A 17,472-nucleotide genomic window follows, 5' to 3' on the forward strand; every position below is an offset into this window, starting at 1 on the left:
GAATGTCGTTGATTAAGTCGGATGTTTAAGAGGGGTTGTGGATCTAGCCGTCGGTGTCATACCAGTACACATCGTCGAAAGAGGAGTTGGTGGTGTACAACCACGACACGGTGTTTGGAATTAAAAAAAAAGAGAGACCATCTTTGGATTTCAAATGGATAACAAGCAATGTCTGGCTACAAATATGGTGGTGCTTTGCAGCTGAATAATGTTGGTGGAGTTTATTCTCGATTCTCCATATTTCCAGCAACAAAACCGTGTTCATCTTCATCATTTCCTGGAACAAACTGCTAGAATCGGAAAAATGACGGGGCCATGAAGGGAATTTCATCGAGCAATAGATTCATGTGTTTGAAATGGTGGTGGGGATTGGGTTAGCAGTAGATGTTAAGTTGCATTATAAGAAGGATTGATGGAGGATAATGTGGTGAGAACTTAGGTGAAAGAAATGGGGGAGAAGAGTAAAGCAGCGGTGAGGGGGAGAGTTTTTTCATATTCTTCTGTAGGGCGACTTATTATAGACTTTAATAATAACTAGAATGGAATCAGTGCGCTGTTGGCGCTGTGTTGTTGGAATTAAACCGCGTGACGAATAAACTTACAAGGAAAGTAAAAAGGCTCCTTTCACTTAATTTCTTGATGGGCTGGGAGACTGACAAACTTACAAGGTCTTGATGGTATATGGAAGGATTGATGGTATACGACCTCCAATTTGATTATTGCTCAAATCTCTGCATGCAAAAATCATTATAAAAATCACTTAAAATATAATAAACTCATTGTTTATGTGAACAGAATACACAATGATAAGTAAAGGGACAGACTCACATGTATCTGGTCAATCACTGTTGTGAGGCTGCAATCCTGCAAATTACAGAATTATACAATGGAGAGAGATAATAATCAAATCGAATATATAGGATAGAAAATTGATATTTCCTAGTTAAGGAAATAAAATATTTATTAAAATATTTTTTTATAAGTAATTTAACAATATAGCTAACTTTTACTACTTACTTTGACCACCCATTGACCCCATCGAGGCAAACCAAAATAATCAGACCATCAGATGCAGAGAGTATGATATGCTATTGAGCTTTTACCATTTTATTGATTTAACCACTTAACTATTTCTTGTAGTCATTAAACCATTATACTTTTATGACTGTTCACAAAAACCATTTAGTGCAAGAAATCAAAAAGCACAACCAACTTTCACCATAAATGCACAATGTACTTTTACCATTTTATCAATTTAGCCACTGAACTATTTTTTTTATATATAGATTTAGGCTTTTAACCAGTAAACTATTTTTACAAAAATCATAACACATAATAGGTCATTGGCTAAATCGATATATGGTAATGCTACATTGTGCTTTTATGTATTTTGCACTTTTCCCAAACCAAGTAACTTGGAAAATCTTTTCCAAATTTTTTTTTTAAAAGAACCCCAAAATGATTCATTTTCACATAAATAGGTACCTAATAAGAGAGATTAGATGTACAAAAGAATATATATATATATATATATATATATATATATATATATATATATATATATATATATATATATATATATATATATATATATATATATATATATATATATATATAATATGTTTTCTTGCCTTGAGCACCAGCTTTTGCAGCAATAGGTAACAACTGGTGTGTAAGTTGCTTCATTGCTTTACTTCCAGGGGCAACAGAAAGAGCAACCTCCTTCAAAAGGGGATAGACTGCTTCAAATCTCTCAGTTGCCTGTTACAAAATTATACCAAATCAATTTATGTTATTTTTAATTCTACTCATTTATGTAGTAAAATAATCGAAAAATATAAACATAAAAGGGTTATATTCAAGAAACATAAACATAGCTTATTTCATTTCTTTATTATAGCATCTCACTTTCTTTTCTTCTTACAACTTTGTATGGATTTTTCAAATTATATTCAAGAAACACTTTTCACTATTATAAATGAATGTATTTTTCAAATTATAATGTGTTCACAAATCACAAGGAAACAATTAAAAGTGTAATGCTATACTTGGATAGATGTAAATCATGTAATAGAAAGAAGTCAAAGTACAATGCCTTAATAAGAAAAACAATTGAAAATACAATGTTGTAACAAAATGAAATGAAAGTAGGATTCTATAAAATGATTAAAAGTACCTTGACACGAGATGTAGGAGAAGGGAAGGTAGCTCCCATGAGAAGCTCAAGAGCTGAAGCTGGGACCACACGCTCCCCCTTTCTCAGAGCTCCATTAACTAAAATTGTACGAGCTTTTCGAGAAGATACAATCCTACAAATAAAATTATTGTTTGTACTTTGTATAAATGATGTTTATAAAATATTTGAGAGAATAAAAGCACACTTATATGGAAATACAATATTATGAATGTTTCTTACCTCTCAACCAACTGCAAAATAAGGTCTCTGGATTGAGGATTTCCACCTGATTTACTATTGACTATTGGCAAGAGCAAATGGGTCCACATGAAAAGCCCCACAACCAGGTCCCCTTGACAAGCGTATACAAAATCCAATCTTATTGAAGTTGATTATTATCCTCCAGAAGATAGTAAATGTCTTGATTAGTTGATTAGTTACCTGTGTGATAGTCCACAATAGGACTGGAAGCTTATCTTGACCTTGATATTTAGAACCCTCTTTGATTATGGGAAGAAGGCTGATTAAAACATCAGGTTTTCGCCTTAGCACCATTGCTAGAACCACAGATATGGTAACTTGTCATGATAATTGCAGAATGGTTGATCAATATGAAACATCAGTCAATGATTTAAGGAAAAGCTCAGTTGCTATGATATTAAGAAGCCGATTTAACTAAAGACTAGGGAAAAGATTTGATAAAAATAATGTTAAAAGAAAAGAGAGAACTAATACATAGTTTTCAAGTTCCTGAATCTTCTTTTGTAGCTCAGACCTCAATCTATGATTCTCTTCCACCTGTCAATAGAGAAATTATACAGAAAATCAATATTAGATGTATTATAATTAATTAATTAAATCACACACACCAAACTTCAAACGTACCCTTTCTCCCTTGACCAAAACTTATGGCGGTAGTCGCCGGCGGTAGGTCCTGAAGAAACAATGTTAGATGAGGTAGAAACTGGTAGTGAGTAACGCCAGTTCAATTTTTCCGAATATTTCTTTCTGGTGCATCAGATGGTTTCTCTTGAAAAACCCTAAATCCCACCCTCTTTGGTGAGAAACGGAAAAAAAAACAAAAAAAACAAACCTGGTATATTTCTTGTGCGAAGTAAGGTTTATGGTCAGCAGCAGTGGATGGATGTACGGGGTTCAAGAGTTGAACAGTAGTACGCATCGAGCTCATATAACTATTGGATTGAAGGGCTGACTCCAAGCGTTAATCGAATGGAGACAACGAACACTGTGGTTGGTCCTAGGGTTCTTCAGCTAAAGAAGGAGGAGACCGACTGTGATTGGAACGATAAGCATAACCCGTAAATATGTTGTGCGAATAAGAAGGATCTAGAGACTAGTTAGAACGACTATCTAAGTGGAGGCAGAAAGATGAGGCGGTGGGATCCAAAAAGCGGAAGGCGAAGGAAGAGTGAAGAAGAAAGAAGTGAGAATAAAAGTCGGCGGAGTCAAAGGCAATGGAGAAGAATTGATAAAGAGGGTGGAAGAGTTGGGGTTTTTTTTGTAAGAAGGAAAACTTCAGTGGCAGAAGAAGAAAGAGAAAGAAATATATTGTTCCCCAACTTTTTAAGCTTTTATGTTATATATAATAAATTTAAGATTATTAAAAATATAATTTAAAAATCCATATGTAGGCAGTGTAGTGCCAGATGGGCAACTACTTGTGATTCAAACGTGATATGGAACGCCATGTAAGTGGGGTAACCAGATTACCCCTTTATTTGTTTCATAAGGACTTAATTGACACCTTTTACAAATTTAGTGACCTATTGTGCAAAAAAAAATAACTTCAATGACCAATCCAGGACAAAACCAAAACTTTGCTTTGCTACAGTGTCATTTTCCCTATATCCCTCCACCCAGAGGGATCAGTGGTATAATTTATGACAATTTTGAAAATCCTCTTTTTGGAAATTTGAGGGTAGAAACTTGCATTGAAAGGCCTTTAGAATTTCATCATACGTAGTACTCTTGGGCTTGTTCTCCATGTGGCATTGTTTCTTCAATTTGTCCCACAAAAGGGAAGCATATCCTTGGATTTTGATGTCTACTACCTTCAATTTAAGGTTTTTAGGGATGTTTATGTCAAAACATGATCAACAATGCTAATTTACTAGTTATTGAGACTCTTCTTTCCTTTAAATCCTAGGATATATACTTAGAGACTCAAACCTATTATGAGATCCTTATGATAGTGACGATTAAGAAAGTAACCAATACGAACGCCAAATCGCCTACCAATTGATTTGCTTCACTCTGTCGATATGCATGACATTATGATGTGGGTACTTTTCCATGAGGCCAACCTCGTCTAACCATCTCGACTAGGTTATGATACCAAATTATACAACATTAAGTAGGGATGGTAAAATTGAAAACAATTATGAAGCATTCAAAACTAACAAATAACAACCTTTGTTTTTTGAAGAAATAATCTCTATTTTTTTTTGTAAACGCTCATAAAAAATCAAGTCAATCTCATAATAAAAATAGAAACCTAGTCTCCCTATATTTACATACATGATGTAATAATAGAAATCAAAATTTAAATTTAGGCAACGATAAAAATATATTACACGAGAAGGAAGTCACATCTTTTATTCTTAAGTTATTTGAATTGATTTGACAACTATTTGGAATTTGGGAAATGATAAAAACAAATCACACACATTGGACTTTAGGCACTTGGGCAACGATATAAACAAAATTGATGTAACTTGAATTGACCGTAATGGGTTTATATATATATATATATATATATATATATATATATATATATATATATATATATATATATATATATATATATATATATATACACACGGAGAATACACACCTCATAAGGAGGCTTGTAATGTTGGAGATGAGTTGTTTTAGGGGTGTCCAGCCCAACAAATAAAGGGGTACGATATACTCCAAAAGAACACTACTATATTGCACTAAAAGGTAGTACAAAGCAAGTAAGGTCAATCCACAGAGACACGGGACCATCAGTCTATACCTCTTTGTGCAAGGTACTTTGGTCACCAACAGTAAAGAGGGAGGTTTTGAATTCAATGATTAAAACAAACAATTAAAGACGCAAGAATCAGTTAAATGAATGGATTAAATTTAGAAATTGTAAGGACTCCAGCTTTATGTATGACGACTTAGCAATGTGATTCAAAGATGATTAGATACTTGCTTAATTCTATCTAAGTTGGTACTTGAAAGTGTTAACAAGCTCTAACACTTCTCATTCATCACCTTAGTTAACCAAAATAAGCTCTTTGATTAACCCTAACCTTACTAACCTAATCTAAACAAGCTCTTAGAATTAGATTAAAAGATTACATTAGACTTTATGTGAATGTTCCTAACAACACCCAATACTCCTCACAAGCTCGGGAGTGTAAGAATGTGTGAATAAGATTTACACTAAATTCATTCAATGGAAATCAGTTTAGTGCTTGTTACTTAATCCAATTCACAAAACAATTACGGATTTTGGAATTGGATAACTTGAATGACCTAACCCTAATTCAAATGGCCAATAAGAATCACAATCAGAACCAAACATTTGATTAAAGCAAAATCAAATTCACTAAATAGAAATTAAAAGAAAACATTGGGTCATATGATTGAAATCACAACTAAGAAGTCAAAACATGAAGTTTGAGAATCTAGGGTTCCAGCCATACATGACTAGAACAAGATTAACAAGTCTAGAAAGGAAATTTAAGTACTAAAGTTCTTACAAAGATGAAATTAAAATGTTTCCAAAAGATCTTCTTCAAGCTACAAACTAAAAACTTATTCTAAGAGTCGTCATTGGTTGCCTCGAGTGAATGAGAGTCTGTGTCCTGGCTAAAAATCCCGAAATTAGATCATAAAAGAAAACTACCCCAGGAAGTTATGTGACAGACACGACCAGTTGACAAATTGTGAAGAAATGACACGGCCCCGTGTCCCTCAAAAAGTTGGAAAATTTTCTAATCCGCAACCAATGTACGTTGATAAACCATTTGACACGACCCGTGTCAAAAGAGACAAGAACTGTGTCAACTCTTCTGTGACAAATGCTTGTTTTATTCAATTTTGCTCCGAAAAAACCGCATCTTTGTTTTCGGTCCTTTTTCACCATCCCGATTCATCTCCAACCTCCAGAACCACCTGACATGGCATAAAAAGTGTGGAAATAAAGTGTGCCAAGTTTTTTCCTAAAACAAGTAAAATGCATGGATTATAACTAATTTGAAATGCAAAATAGTGAATTAAACATGCTTCAATGGTGCATAAAATACACCTAACAAATCTCCCCAAGCTTAGACCTTTCTTGTCCTCAAGAAAGAACAAAAGATAGACATAAAGTGGAGAAAAGAAAAGAAAAGAAGACAAAAATATAGATCCTAAATGTGGAGTACAATGCAATGAATCAAACGAAACATAACAAAACAAAAATGATCCAACCCAATTGACCTTGCTTTTTCCAAGTAATTGAGAATATACCTGTAGTGCCTTGAGCTAACTTGGCTTTTGGCCCCACAAACACATATTCATTAAAACAATACTTTTAGCCACTCCTTAATACAAGTCAACAGAATCGAAGATTACAACACTTATTCACTTTTAATAGCATCAAGTCAATTCATGGAACAAATTATGGTCTTACTCTCATGAAAACATATGTGACAAAAACATGCTCAATCATCTTTATTTTACAAAATAAAACAATGACCGACTCCAGCTATTTGTTGATTAACAACAATATTTTTCTAAAAAATATTTTCTAAGAATTCCCTAAAATTTACCCAGATTGGTTACAAGTGTCAAACCACTTACACCAGTCAAAGTAATTAACAGTCAGTCGCAATGTCATTAGTTCAAGTCCAAGTCCAAAGGAATCTTTTGGAAGCCAAGCATTTTTCCTAAACATATTATTCAATTAAACTATAAACATAAATATATACAAATTATCTAATTATATTTTCCTACAAATAAAGCTCATGGCTTTCTTTGAAATCCTTGTAACGGGCTTCCAACCAACACATCCAGATCAGATGACCTTGGTGTGCTAGATTTAAAGAGATCCCTCAGGTTTACTTGCCCGAACCTCAAAGGCTACAGATTAGCTTTATTTGAATACCTATACATATCTATTTTTTTTTGTTATTATTAAGTTCATGACTTTCAATGGAATCCGTGTAGCGAACTTTCAACCCAATCAGTCCCAAACAATTCAGCTTTAGGCGATTAGGTGTAGAACACCCCTCAGAGTTTACTCATTCGAATCCCAAAGGTCACAGATTAACTTAATAATAATTTTTTTTTATTTTTTTATTTTTTTTAATTTTTTTTAACAAAAACTAACACTCTTATCAATTTATTTGCTAGGCCTATTCTTTATATTTTTGTCCTTGACTTTTGTATTGTGGGATATCTCACGGTCTATTACCGTGAGAGGCTTCTAGACATTTTTCAGGGGACTGAAGTCAACACGCAAAGACCCGTAAGTATAGTTGGAAACTATGTCCCCAAGCAAGGTATATAAAAGGGAATAAGTAGAAAGGACTTTTTAGAGTGCTGGAAGGCTCGGGTCACTGAAATTTTATCTTCTTTTATGATTTATTGAATTTGCCATTTTGGATTCAATTGAGCACTTACTACTCATAAGACCGGTCACATGTCCCAAAGATTGACTCATACCTATCATTATGCTTCAGTTTTGAAAACCTTTTCATTTTCTGTTTTGCACGAATAGCTTCATGAGGTGTGCACGTGTGTGATTGGACCGCTTTAAGATTTTAATAATGAACGAGCAAGTTTAATCTCAAGGCATACGACTCACTTATCAACTCAACTGTTTTAAGAAGATTCGGTTGCTTGGGATTGGATCAAAACAAAAATATAATAAAATGTTTTTTTTATTTGTTTTTTGATTTGTTTAGACAAGTAAAACCATGTAACATGAAATACCTCATACCCCTCCCCAAGCTTAAAAATAAGCATCGTCCTCGATGCTTGGAGAGGGGCGGGACTCTACTTTTTTTTTGAAGTTTTGGGGTCATGGGCTTCAAATGCACAAAGGTAATAGATAACTAATTCCAAATCAAATTACCCACCAATAACTACCAATAATCACACAAAGATACAAATTTTGAACAATTTCAAGCAACTAAATAAGTATTGGAAGGAGTATACCGGATTTGTGCTTGAATGTGTGACTTTTGTAGTGGAGATTCCTCCTTTGTCCTCCCCAAGCTTATCCTACACAACAAGGCAAGTAAATTAACACTATTGATGATCAAGTTTCGGACCTAGGGTTTGTGAGTAAAACCTGAATTCACCATGAAAGGTCCAACAAAGAGCTTCAAGATGAAGAAGATGAAGTGTAGGGAAGAAATTTCATAACTTGGGAGAAGATTTCACTTGGAAATGAGGAATCTAAGGTAGTTTAAGAGTGAAATCGGTTTTGGGGAAGAAAAGTGGAGAGAAAAACAAGTGAAAGCAGTGGGTGTGGTGAAAGAATGAGCAAAACCCGAATTTTTTTTAACCTTACAGTGTGTCGGACACGGCCCCGTGTCAGACGAAGGCAAAATGACACCGCCCCGTGTCATTCCCAGACTTAAGATTTTTTGGCCAACTTTCGGACACGGCCCCGTGTCAAATATGGTCAAAAACGACACGGGCCGTGTCAAAAGTTCTGTAAATTTTCGCAATTTTCGGTTTTGGCACCTTCCGGTAATCAAAATTCATTTTTTCTTTTTTTTTTTGGAAACTCGTTGATAATTATATGAAAGATGAAAAGTCATTTGGAACAATTAAAAACGAAGAAATGCGAAAAACAAAAAAATGACGAAAATACCCCCGGGTTGCCTCCCAGTTAGCCACCCTTGTTTTAATCGTTGGCTCGACTTGGCCCCTGAATGTGGTTTATTCTAAGTATGTGGGCCTTTCCAACACATCAACCTTCTCGTATGCTTCTTGTCACCAATAAACTCCAAAATCTCCAGTACCTCGTTATTTATAGTGAACTCCTTTGCAAGTTCTTTGGCTTTGCTCCTGTCTAGTTTTCGTGACAAAACTAACTCTAAAAATTCATTGTTAGACAAGTTTAAACCTTTTTTAGTTGAGGGTTGGATCATATTCACAAGATTAACAGATTGGACATTGGAAGGAACCTTTTTTGCTTCATGAATATTGAAGTTGATAACTTCACCATCAAATTCCATAGTTAAAGTTTCGTTGTAGACATCAATATTTGTTTTAGAAATTTTAAGAAAATGTCTAACCAAAATTATGGAACTTGAACTTGGAGAGTCATCATCTCCCATATCTAGAACATAAAAATCAGCCAGGAAAACAAATTCATTGACTTGCACTAACACTTCCTCTAGTACACATTTTGGGTGTACTATTGACCGGTCGACAAGTTGGATGATCACACCGGTTTTGCTCAATGGTCCTACACCAATTGATTTCAAAATAGAATATGGTAGGGTATTTATGGATGCACGTAGATCGAGCATGGCTCGAGGTACATAAAGATTCCCCAATTTGCATGGCACGGTAAAGAGATCGGGATCCTTGCACTTCGGGGGCATCCTCTTTTACAAAACCGCGGATACATTTTCCCCGACTCTTATAGTTTGGTTTCCTTTTATTTTCTTTTTAGATGCACAAAGATCCTTAAGGAACCTTGCCTATCTAGGTACCTGCTTGATGGCCTCGAGGAGTGGGATGTTTATTTGAACTTTTTTGAACATTTGCATGATCTCACTCTCCTCCCGTTCTTTCTTTGTGCTCTTTAATCTTTCAGGAAATGGATCAGGTGTGGCTTTAGATTCAGTGACGAAGGGCTTCTTTTCGGTTGTTTTATCTTCCTTCTTCTCTTCTTTGGTTGCCTGTTCGACCACTATTTCTTCTTCCTCTTGATCAACTGACACTTTTGGACCATTGTAACTATCTCGGCCTCTCAATGTGATGGCACAGACGTCGTGCCTTGGGTTCGTTTCTATTTGGGCGGGCCACTTTCCTTGAGATTCTAGTTTGCTTACGGAAGTAGCAAGTTGTGAAACTTGTTGCTCTAAGTTCTTTATGCTTGCTTTTGTTTCTTGTTGGAAATTTTGTGTACTAGTTGCCAAACTTTTAACTATGTATTCCAAAGACATACTTGATGAACCCACTTGTTGAGGAGGCTTTTGTGGTTGCCTTGGCTAAAATTTCTATGGTGTAAAAGGCGGTCTTTATTGGTATTGATGTGGTTGACTTGGTTGATAACTTCCATGTTGATTTCCTCCCCAACCTTGATTGTTGTTCCATCTTTGGTCACCTCGTGGCTGATCATATCCTCTTTGATGTGATCCGGAACAGCCACCCATGGCTTTTTCTTCTTCATAATCTTCTTCTTGAATTTGTGGGCACATATCGGTTGGGTATCCCACTTGAGTGCAAATACCACAAGGACGGGTATGGGTTGCACACCTTTGTCTTTAGCTAGGATCATTACCACTTTTGTAAGCTCGAACAATTGAGATTCAACTTGAGGAGTTTGGACTTCTTTTACACCTCGGGGTGCATCCGCGTACCACCCATCTTCTTGAGAAGTGTGCTTTGAATCTTCAGCCATATTCTTTATCAGTTCCCAAGTTTTTGTAGGGGTCTTGTCAACAATACATCCTCCACTTGAAGCATTAATAAGCCTCCTTTCCCATGGCAACATGCCTTCACAAAAGTATTGAAGGAGGTTGTATTCAGAAATTCGATGTTTTGGGCAACGGGTACACAACTTCTTGAACCTTTCCCAATAGGTATGTAAGGCTTCATTCTTTTTCTGCCTGATGCCGATAATTTCTCTATGCAAGGCTGAAGCTGTCATTTCTTAGAAATACTTCTCTAGGAAAAACCATGCAAGATCTACCCATGTATTAACCGTCCCCGGTGGGAGGTCATAAAGCCAATCTTTTGCTGCATCTTGCACCACAAAGGGGAATGCCCTAAGCTTGATTTGATCCTCCGTAACATTATGTGGTTTCATGCCCACACATACAACATGGAATTCAGTAAGGAACTTGTGAGGATCTTCATTTTCCAAACCTCTAAAGGTTAGGAGTAAGTGGATGAGCCCAGATTTTAGTTCTAGGTTGGTGGCTATCGGATATGTGATGCAAAGAGGTTGTTGAGTAACCTCTTGCCTCGCCCATTAGCGAAGGGTTTGCTCAGGTGGTGGATTTGGAGGTGGATTCCCTCCATGGTTATCTCCTATTTTGTGAGTATTGGTTGAAGTTTCTATGGGTGTAGTGTTTGGGATATTGTGAACATGTGAAGAGGGTGGAGTGGTATTTATGGGTGAGGATGGTTAAGGTGAGAGCGATAGGATTTTTGTTTCGGATGTGGATACACTTGATAGGGGTATATCCTCCCAAATGTTAATGACCGGAGGGGTAGATGATGAAGAAGTCTCGGAACCCGGTTGCCTGTTACGACGCTTGGCTTGCTTCTGTAACCTCTTTGTAGTCTTCTCTATCTCCGAGTCAAATGGCAGTGGTGTACCTGTACGGAAAGATCTAGGCATAAACGTTAGTAACACCGTGTCCCCGGCAACGGTGCCAATTTTTTAGAGGTGTCCAACCCAACAAATAAAGGGATACGATATACTCCAAAAGAACACTACTATATTGCACTAAAAGGTAGTACAAAGCAAGTAAGGTCGATCCACAGAGACACAGGACAATCAGTGTATACCTCTTTGCGCAAGGTACTTTGGTCACCAACAGTAAAGAGGGGGGTTTTGAATGCAATGATTAAAACAAACAATTAAAGACGCAAGAATTAGTTAAATGAATGGATTAAATTTAGAAATTGTAAGGACTCCAACTTTATGTATGACTACTTAGCAATGTGATTCAAAGATGATTAGATACTTGCTCAATTCTATCTAAGTTGGTACTTGAAAGTGTTAACAAGCTCTAACACTTCCCATTCATCACATTAGTTAACCAAAATAAGCTCTTTGATTAACCCTAACCTTACTAACCTAATCTAAACAAGCTCTTAGAATTAGATTAAAAGATTGCATTAGACTTTATGTGAATGTTCCCAACAACACCCAATACTCCTCACAAGCTCGGGAGTGTAAGAATGTGTGAATAAGATTTACACTAAATTCATTCAATGGAAATCAGTTTAGTGCTTGTTAATTAATCCAATTCACAAAACAATTACGGATTTTGCAATTGGATAACTGGAATGACCTAACCCTAATTCAAATGGCCAATAAGAATCACAATCAGAATCAAACATTTGATTAAAGAAAAATCAAATTCACCAGATATAAATTAAAAGCAAACATTGGGTCATATGATTGAAATCATAACTAAGAAGTCAAAACATGAAGTTGGAGAATCTAAGGTTCTAGCCACACATGACTAGAACAAGATTAACAAGTCTAGAAAGGAAATTTAAGTACTAAAGTTCTTACAAAGATGAAATTAAAATGTTTCCAAAAGAACTTCTTCAAGCTACAAACTAAAAACTTATTCTAAGAGTCGTCATTGGTCGCCTCGAGTGAATGAGAGTCTGTGTCCTGGCTAAAAATCCCGAAATTAGATCATAAAAAAAACTACCCCAAGAAGTTATGCGACAGACACGACCAGTTGACAAATTGTGAAGAAATGACACGGCCCCGTGTCACTCAAAAAGTTGGAAATTTTTCTAATCTGCAACCAATGTATGTTGATCAACCATTTGACACGACCCGTGCCAACTCTTCTGTGACAAATTCTTGTTTTCTTCAATTTTGCTCTGAAAAAAACGCATCTTTGTTTCCGGCCCTTTTTCACCATCCCGATTCATCTCCAACCTCCAGAACCACCTGACATGGCATAAAAAGTGTGGAAATAAAGTGTGCCAAGTTTTGTCCCAAAACAAGTAATATGCATGGATTATTACTAAATTGAAATGCAAAATAGTGAACTAAACATGCTTCAATGGTGCATAAAATGCACCTAACAAGTTGCCACTTGCCTATCAAATTTTTTGAGCATATTGTGTATTAGATCTGATGACGATAAATAGAATGCTATTTGTTCAATAAACTTTTATACCATAGTCAATGAAAATAAGAAGAGAAATCATAGGAGGAAGTTGATCATACTACATTCATGGAAGAAGCTTATTTCGTTCATCCATTTGAACATTTTAATAAAGGAATGTGGGTAATCTAACCCATGTAAACAACTATTTTAATAATAATAACTAGCTTATAACTTTTTTTTTTGTAAAATGACCACTATCCCTGGAATATAGCATTCCGTAATACCAATTTTCATTTAGGGTCTATTGGTCCGGAATAGGAATCCTCGTACATTCTGGACTGATAAAGGTCATCCTAAAGTAAGTCAACATCTTACTTAGATGTGACAATACAGAGTCATAGACACACATTCCAGAGACACGTTACATTAAAATTTTTTGTCCCCTATATATAAATGATACCCCATGTAGTTAGACGCATACTTCAAATCATCCATAATTATCTCTTATGTAACATCCCAAAATTTTCAACAAAGTTTAAACTTTTCAAAACAACCCATTTATTAACATAAGTGTTTACAAAGACATTGTCTCCAAAACATAATTTAAAATCAGAATCACCCAAGATCCAATCCGTTGTAAAACCGAGGATGTGTACGGTCACGCCTTCGCCTTTCCACGAATCATCTGAAGAAACTGAAATCATAAACAAAAATCTAATCACAAAGCTTAGTGATGTAACATCCCAATCTTTAGGTATAAATTTAAAAGCTTATTAATTATATTTTCAAGGAAACTCGACGAGTTGGAGGGCTCCAACTCGTCGTGTAGAGTATCTAATGCCCGCGTGTGTTTCAATGTCTACTCGACGAGTTGGAAGGCCCCAAGTCGACGAGTTGATGGTTGTATATGAAACCCTAATTTTAAGGGTTTTGCACCCTATTTAAAGAACTTATGACTCATTTGTGGCCTCTCTCATCGTCCCCTCGGTCCATAGAAAACTCTAATCGCGCCTCTTTCCCCATTTTGAGTGATTGTGAGCTTAAAGAGTGTTCTTTGGTGCTTTTATTGAAGGAGCTTGAAGTTGGTGGCGCAAGGTTGAAGGGAGAAGCTTTAGATCCGGGATTCTCAGTGTTGTTACAGCCACTTGGAGGTATAAAGTCGTTATCTTGATCATCCCTTCTTCTAGATCTCTTCTTTTAGAAGTTATGGCTATTATTAGCTTATTTTGGGACCATTCTTGGGTTTGAGCATGTTATGAAGCCATGGTTTCATATCTGGACGTTTTATGTCCCTTTTTGACATAAAGTTGTCATCTTTATCAAGTATTGGCCCTCTTTCATGCCCTAGGTCCCTTGATAAGCCTTAATTGAGTGTTTTAGCCCTTTAATGCCATGCATGGACGTAAAGTTGCTAACTTTACGTGGTATCTCACTCCTAGGGGACCAGATCTGTAGTTTGGAGCATTAAACTCACTTGGAAACATCTGAATGCATTAAGGATAGGAAAACTCATTGAGTTGCTCTACCAACTCGACGAGTTGGTGAGGGTTTTCCCGCTTTTCTTGTTGCTGGAGAACTAGACGAGTTGCTCTGGTAACTCGGCGAGTTGACTCGAGCTTTTCACGATAATCTAAACACTGAAGGAACTCGACGAGTTGCTAGATGCAGTCGACGAGTTGGGTTAACATGGACTGTTGACCTTGACGGTTAACTTTGACTTGGACTATGGTTGACCAAGTTTGAATTCTGATGGTATTTTGGTAATTTGGGATTTTAATAGAATTAGTCATATGGTGGTTATAGGCACTTGAGTTCGGAGCCGTGATTCGGGATTCAATTTTATCGGTTCAACACTACTTGTGAGGTGAGTTCTTCTCACTATATCAACAGGGTCTAAGGCATCAAGGCCGACCCTTTTTGGATTGTTATCCTGGTTATCGCATGATACCATGTTTAGTGATTTGTTAATCTGAATCCTGGTATATAGGGTGGTGATATGTTTAGTGATCTGTTAGATCTACATCCTGGTATATAGGATGGTGTTATGTTTAGTGATCTGTTAGATCTGTATCCTGGTATATAGGATGATGTTATGATTAGTGATATGTTAGATTTGTGTGACTGTCTGTACATGCTAGCTTGCGTTTGATATCTATGTGTTGATTGTATGTTTGCGGGTGGGTTAAGGCGGTCTTGCTCTGTGCTCTAGGCCAACAGACCCAGGGCGGCCCAGATAGACTGAAGGCCCATCGGGGCGTACCAGTTAGGCCGAAGGCCTGGAGAACGGTCCAGACAGGCTGAAGGTCCGGTAGGACGGACCAGACATCTGAAGGTTCTGAGAGTGGGCCAGATAGACATAAGGCCCGGTAAGGGCGGTCCAGTCATATTGAAGACTCTGTATGCATGGTGTTTGTTATGATATTATTCTGGTTTGTATGGTGTTGGTATTGTGGGGGAACTCACTAAGCTTTGGGCTTACAGTTTTGGATTTTGTTTCAGGTACATCGGATGATCGTGGGAAGGCGAAGGCTTGATCGTGCACCTCCTCACATTTTATGACTTTGATTTCTAGATTCTGTGATATGAAACTATTTTGAAAACATTTAGTAATAACTAATGGCTTTTGGATGTTTGAAAAACTTTTAAACTTTTATGAATTTTATAGATGTTACAAACCACCACACAAACAGATAACACATAAATAACAACATGTACTAGGTCCATAGCTAAAAGATTGGGTTACCCCTGAGCCCACACTATGAGTCTGGCTTGCCTATCACGCCTACAGCTCATATATATGGCCTGCTCTTGAGCGCACAACATAAGTCCGGCTTGCCTCCGGGGCCCACAACTTATGTCTGGCTTGCTCCCAACTCAGTCAGTCATCAGACTAGAATACCAATGTTCAGCCCTCAGTACGAGTCTGGCATACCAACCAATCAACAACTCGTATCTGGAATGCTACTGAGCCCTCAGTATGAGTCTAGCATACACTACCCGGCCCTCAACTCATATCTAGATTACTCCAATACCCTCATGCCCTCAGTACAAGTCTGGCATACCAACCGGGTCCTCAGCTCGTATCTGGAATGCTACCGCGCCCTCAGTATGAGTTTGGCATGCCCTACCCGGCCCTCAACTCATATATGGAATGCTCCAGGGGTTGTTGGCTACAATACGAAGCAGTACAACCTCAACCCAACACAATATGCTGACAGATAACCAACATTTACATATAATCATGCAGACAGAATCATAGGTATTCCTACAGATCTACCATACTAACATTATCGACAACTAGCATAATCATGCAGATCTATTCCATACTCAGCATATCAACAATATCAGGTTATCAAATCAATGGGCCGGACTTGGTGCCTTCCCCCGAGAGTATAGTGAGGAAGAGTCACAACCTACTGTCAAACATAAAGATGATCCCTGGCTGCTAGCGGCCAGATCCTCGAACCGCCAATATCAAGACAACACCTCATCACATTTGATCCCACAAATAATATCTGACTACAGATCCGTCATGATCCACGTGCTATCAAATACCACAAAGACAACCCATCAACATCTAGCCCCTGACTCACGCTATGAGTCCAAATTAGGTTAAAGGACCTTTTTACCTTTCTCAAGCTTGGCCCAAAGCTAAGGCCAAAACTAGATGACCAAAGGCCCCAAATCCAAAACAAACATATAAGGCCCAAATATGGCCCAAATTTTCCAAATTGGGCCCAATTCCTTTCGTGATCCTTCACCCAAGAAAGTCCAACAAAACAAAAGCCCACACCATAAAATCTAGGAGGCCTAACATGGCCCAAGACAATCTGAGCCCAAAACCGAAGCCCAAAACGAAGACGCCCAAAACTGTCGCGTACACGGGGCGTACTCTAGAGGTACGCTCAGCGTACACGAGGCTATGCAGAATCCATCATCGGGGAGGTAGATTAGGTACGCGGGGTATACACCTCCTTACGCGGGACGTACCCTCACAAGACTTAATTTCTTCATAAGCGCTTAATGGCTTTAGCACTTGAGCTCATACTTCAGATCCAAGGTTCAGAGGCATACTAGGGTCATAAAGTTCCCAAATTTATAAATTTCCACGTCCAAAAAGTCCTTAATTCAATGTCTTAATCCATTAAGACCTTCTACAAGAACTATGGAGCCAAACTAGGTAAAGAGACCTCATTTTTATGGCTTAGAATAACCTGTTGGGTTTTGAGCATTCTAACACTCCTATGGTGTACATGCAACCCT

At 37.2% G+C, this 17,472-nt stretch overlaps 1 protein-coding gene across 1 annotated transcript; it reads right to left on the bottom strand.

The window, feature by feature from the left end:
* Nucleotides 1-2,851: 2,851 nt before the first annotated feature.
* LOC145157902 (uncharacterized) lies at nucleotides 2,852-11,051 on the bottom strand. The gene is made up of 5 exons (XM_079076878.1): nucleotides 10,479-11,051; nucleotides 9,954-10,389; nucleotides 9,190-9,638; nucleotides 8,375-8,440; nucleotides 2,852-2,974 (listed from the first exon to the last, which is right to left on the bottom strand). The coding sequence occupies exons 1-5, from the start codon at nucleotides 11,049-11,051 to the stop codon at nucleotides 2,852-2,854; spliced, it is 1,647 nt and encodes a 548-aa protein (XP_078933004.1).
* Between the last annotated feature and the right edge of the window lie 6,421 nt (nucleotides 11,052-17,472).

The sequence above is a fragment of the Lactuca virosa genome, chromosome 2 (assembly GCF_052849685.1).
Source record: "Lactuca virosa cultivar CGN04683 chromosome 2, Lactuca_virosa_CGN04683_v6, whole genome shotgun sequence".
Lineage (NCBI taxonomy): Eukaryota > Viridiplantae > Streptophyta > Magnoliopsida > Asterales > Asteraceae > Lactuca > Lactuca virosa.